At 51.1% G+C, this 5,128-nt stretch overlaps 1 protein-coding gene across 1 annotated transcript; it reads right to left on the bottom strand.

Moving 5' to 3' along the window:
• Nucleotides 1-2,701: 2,701 nt before the first annotated feature.
• On the bottom strand, nt 2,702-5,128 carry LOC117889202 (protein MRP-126-like). The gene is made up of 3 exons (XM_034793092.1): nt 4,974-5,128; nt 4,351-4,515; nt 2,702-2,996 (listed from the first exon to the last, which is right to left on the bottom strand). The coding sequence occupies exons 1-3, from the start codon at nt 4,980-4,982 to the stop codon at nt 2,829-2,831; spliced, it is 342 nt and encodes a 113-aa protein (XP_034648983.1). The 5' UTR covers nt 4,983-5,128; the 3' UTR covers nt 2,702-2,828.

Raw genomic sequence — 5,128 nt, 5'->3', positions numbered from 1 at the left:
CGCCTCCCTGACCATCTTGGCTAATAACCATTGATGGATCTGTCCTCCTTGAACTTCTCTACTTCTCTTTTGAACCCTGTGATACTTTTTGGCCTTCACAACATCCCCTAGCAATGAGTTCCACAGGTTGACTGTGGGTTGTGTGAAGAAATACTTCTCTTTTTTTTTGCTTTAAACCAGCTGCCTATTAATTTCATTGGGTGACCCCTAGTTTGTGAAGGGGTGAATAACACTTCCTTACTCACGTTCTCTACACCAGCCATGCTCTCATAAACCTCTGTCATATCCCCCTTAGTCGTCTCTTTTCTAAGGTGAACAGTCCCCGTCTTTTTCACCTCTCTTCATACGGAAGCTGTTCCATGCCCCTCATCATTTTTGTCGCCCTTCTCTGCACCTTTTCCAATTCTAACCCAGCTTTTTTGAGAGGGGGCAACCAGAACTGCAGGCAGTATTCACAGTGTGGGAATCCCGTGGATTTAGATAGTGGCATTCTGATATTTTCTGTTTTATTATTTATCCCTTTGCTATTGGTTCCTAACATTCGGTTCGCTTTTCTGACTGGAGGCAGTTCTTGGGGGGAAGGCACGGGGCTGAGGGTCAGGAGATCACCGCAGACGCCAAGTGGGACCTCGGACAAGTCAATTGATCGCTCTGTGCCTCAGTTTCCCCATCAGTACAAAGGAGATAATAATCCATCCTCTGTCTGTCTTTATTGTGTGAGTTCTCTGGGGGGAGGGCCTGTCTCGTACTATGGAGTGGGTGCCCAGTGGCATGAATCGTAGCTAGAGAGCATTGAGGGCCAGATCCAGGAAGGTGTTTAGGCTCCTGATTTCTGAACTTTACGTGGTAGCATAATAAATAGCAATCATGTAATTAAAGCACTTGCCTAATGACTTTGGGGGCAGCTCCCAGGGGAAGTGTGGGCAGAGCCCTTTGCTGTATAGACAGATTAAATCACATATTCAGATTGGAGCCGGGGCTGTTGTTCCACGACAGGGGGGTTGTCATTATTGACGCTGCAGTTTCTTAGGAAGCGCTAATGTGGCTGAGAGGAGAATTAGTCCTGCATTTCTGGGGCTATTGCTGGTATTAGGAAACAGCCTCGTGCTCTGTGTGAATGCAACGCCCTCCAGCATGGGGTGTCTGGGAAAGCCCACGGGAACTTCACTGCTATGCCGAGAGCCAGCACAAGGGCTGTGCACCCTCTTAACCCTGGGCCGGACCCCCGCGAGGGTGAATTTCACTCACAGTGAATTATAAAGAGGCCTCGGAGCCTTTTCCATCCCCAGTTCCCCTTCTGTGTCCAGAGACAATAGCCAGGAATCACTTCCCCTACCCCTGCAGTGCAGCCCCCTCCGAGGTCAAACACATCCGCTGCTCACCGCCCGCAGGACTAGGACAGGAAGCAAAGGAGAATAATGTACCCCAGCAAAAGTGCAGGGGACTTTTTAGCCAGGCAGAATGTAACTCCACACTGGCTATTGACTACGACACTTGGACTTTCTGGGACATGTTGCTATTGAGTTAATTAAAGCTGGCTAACACGTATTCCCAGTAGCCACAGGGTAATTTTGGTCTGCCGAGGGACCGGAGGGATGGGCAAGTACTCCGCACCCAGGGAACACAGGGAGACCTCGGGGCTGCCCCTTCTGTTTGCTGCGGTCTGTAGGGTGAGTGTGTACCAAGAAACCTTAACGATCATGAACACTTCCTCCCCAACAAAGGGCTACGGCACAGACTCCGTATGCCGGGGAGCGGGGCCGCTGGCGGAGCCAAATGGACTCCCAGCCGTTCAGCAGGGATTAAGACCTAAATAGCTAAGGTTTGCCCAGGGAGATTCCTTTTCGTGGGTGCAAGTTTTCCCCATTACTACACCTTAGCCTGGAGATATTTTGCCCATTATATTTTTCATTGTGGGTCTCCTATGTGTGACTCCTCGCCCCTTGAAGACAACGGAGTTCAGTGGGGCCAGAATTTCACCCTATGCCATTAGATTCTTGGGTTGGAGACATTCCACATCTTGTCCATTCTTATACCTTGCAATGGACCTGTCTGATGGTTTTCACGTGTTATTCCCCATCATGGACATGCTGGGTAAGTTTGGCCCATGACCTTCCTATTCACAGATGTACCTAGGACAGATCCTCAGCTGACATCAACGAAGCGAGGACATTTTACATCCGCGGGGATCTACCCTTGTGTGCTTTCCCCATTCTATTCCTTTCCATAGACACACGGTTTGTCCATCGTTACACCTTGTCATGGATATATTATATGTTGTTATTATATATTTTGCCATCGATACAGGAGATGGTCTGCCCATGGACCCCCGGTGGTGGATATGTGTGTGACTGCCTTGTCTGAGGGGTAGTATGAAAACGGGATCCCTTTGAATATGTTTCATTATTGTTGAAATGCGCCTCATTCTCCACCCACTCTCGCTTCTACAGACAGATAGATGCACCCCTCCCATCTCGCCCCCCCACCATTAAATGGCTCTCGGTTTTCTCTGCTTCTGGGGTTTTTAAAGCAGAAAAACCCGCCCCCCCCCCCCCCGGCTCCAGAAAGCAGAAGCCCCACCATGCTGAACCAGAGTGTTTTAGAAAAACAGAATAACTCTGAGAGCCCTGCCAAGGGGCACCCGCTGGCACATGGTACCAGCCTCCCGGGCAAACACCAATCAGAGGCAAACAAACTTTGAGAACTTTACAGCAAATCTTTATTGTCTCATGGCCGAATCGTCAGACCCCACCGAGGGGGAATCTCAGCAGCTTTGAGCTACTGTCTCGAGGCGTTTGGCCCCAGCCTCAGACTTCGGCAGCCTGAGTTTAGTGCTGGTGCTGCTGCTGCCCTCCCTCTCCCTGGTGGATGTGCTCATGGGTGGCGATGGTCACCCTGGTGATCAGGACCATGAACTCCCCAAAGCTGACCTGCTGGTCCCTGTTTTTGTCCAGGTCTTTGAACAGGTTATCGATGGAAGCTTGGTCCCTTTGTCTCTGCAGGAAAAAGGAAGGAGGGGGTAAGGGGCGTTAGTTGCAGCTGGCTCCTGGCCATACGAGACGAGATGATGACACAGGAAACTCTCCACCCCACAGCCCCACCAGAACCCTCATGCACAGGAGAACGAGCGCGAGGGGCCACCGGGATCAGCCAGGCATCCTTCAGTGACCACGCAGCCCAGTTATGAGGGTACAGGAGTGGGAGCCTGTTCCTGCCTGCTCTGCCCTTCGGTTTCCCCTGGGGATAATGCTCCCTACCCCTTTGGTAAAGTACACTGAGGTCTACAGCTTCAAACCACTGTAGCAGAGCTGGGCATTTGTATTCAGGGGTCAGGGCTGTGGTGCCCACCTTTCATCTCCCGCCCCACCAGCTAACCGGGTCCTTAAACACCGAGCATCTCTTGCCCTTCCCCTGATGGGCTCACTCCTGATTACAGACTAGAATGGCTCTGCCTGGTTTTCCAGGGAGAAAAATCAAATCATAGCCTCGCTCTCATCATTTTTAGATTTCGAGGTGCTTTACCAAGGAGGCCAGTATCATTTTCCCTCATGGGAAACTGAGGCACAGAGCAAGCAGGGACTTGCCCAAGGTCACCAGCAGAGCTAGGAGATGAACCGAGGTCTCCTGAGCCCCGTCCGGTGCCCTGCCCACGAGGCTATATCACAGCGAGGGAGGACATGCCAGCTTGCCAGGGGCATGAGCAACACAGCGCACGTGATGGGTGTGATCATGCTGAAGAGGAATTGCGATTGGTGTGTAGAAAAGGAGTTGGGAATACACTGGGGGCGGGGAAGGGGGTAGACAGCAGAAGTAAATACAGTACAGGGCACAAGAGTGGTTAGCGACTGCCATGCTGCCGTCAAATGTTTCCTGGCGCCCTATAGTTCCCAAGAAGCCCTTTCCAGCTGTTCAGTGAGGAGGGCTTTATAAGCCGAGATCGACTCTCTGCAACAAAACTGCACCGATTTGTCTGTTGTGAGACAGCAGCAGAGCAAAACACTCTGCTTTTGACGTTCCCAAATTCAACCGCTTGAGCCCCTATGGCACATGTACCGGATCTCGCCGGATTCCTTTGCAAAACTGCAGTCAGCTAATGAAAGTCAAACGCCTGGGATTTGGGGTGAACAGAGAGAGGAGGTGAAAGGATCTGAGCCCCCCGTTCCATTTCTACGGACCAAGGAGTGCTGGAGAATTGCCCCCACCCTGTTCTAGGCACATTCAGCTTTCCAGAACATGGGCCAGACCCTCAGCTACGGTACGTCAACGTTGCTCAATTCTTTGCAGTGAAAGATCTGGCCCATTATTCTACCACCTGCAGAGTACAAGTTAAGCTGCCCCGACATCACTCACCTTCAGGAAGTTCACAAGCTGCTTGTCAATCAGCTGCTTCAGCTCCGACTTGGTCAGGGTGTCGAAATGCCCCACGCGGACCGAATATTGGTGGAAAATGTTGATGATTGTCTCAATGGCTTTTTCCAGCTCAGAAAGGTCCCCCTTGATCGTTTGCTGGGTGCTCTGAAAGGGAAACCATGGGGCTGAATTTTAGAGGCGCCCGACTAGAAGAAACCGTAATGGACCTGATTTTCAGGCAGAGCTGAGCAGACACCCCCTGAAAATCAGGTGCTCTTAAAATGCCTCACGCTGGGTGGTCAAAAATTGAAATAGCTCATTGCCAAGATGCATCCAAAATTAGACGCATGCAAACTCAACCGGCAAGACAGCATTACCGATGAACCATGCCTTCATCACAGCACCCGGAGCAGCCAAGCTAGGTCTGAAAGTGCTTCCAGATATTGCAACGGTTCGCTGCATTTAGGAGTCACACTCACAGATAAGGCAGGAAGAAATAGGCTGCTAAGACTCCGCCTAGACGCAGGAAAAGTCTTCACCATTCCCCTTAAGCTACACGCTTTAAAAGAGAATATTAACGTGAGACAGGAAATTCAGGTCACCTGTTACACTCGGACACTCACCTGATTCATTTTGTGCAAGGGAAGAGCGAGAAAGAACCAAGAGCAAGAAAGAAGGTGGAATGAGGAGGGGCAGGAGGGCGTCCCCTTTTATAGTCTGTCCAGCCGTCTGCTCCGTCCCCCCCTTGCAAAACGCTTCTATCTCACCTGATTGCAGT

The sequence above is a fragment of the Trachemys scripta genome, chromosome 16 (genome assembly GCF_013100865.1).
Source record: "Trachemys scripta elegans isolate TJP31775 chromosome 16, CAS_Tse_1.0, whole genome shotgun sequence".
Classification (NCBI taxonomy): Eukaryota; Metazoa; Chordata; order Testudines; family Emydidae; genus Trachemys; species Trachemys scripta.
The sequence above is the reverse complement of the archived record's forward strand: the minus strand, read 5'-3'. Positions and strand labels throughout refer to the sequence as shown.

Excerpts from the sequence above, each read along its gene's own strand:
- LOC117889202 (XM_034793092.1), bottom strand. Across the intron at positions 2,997-4,350 it reads AGCTTGTGAACTTCCTGAAG|AGACAAAGGGACCAAGCTTC; the intron begins GTGAGTGATGTC and ends TTTTTCCTGCAG.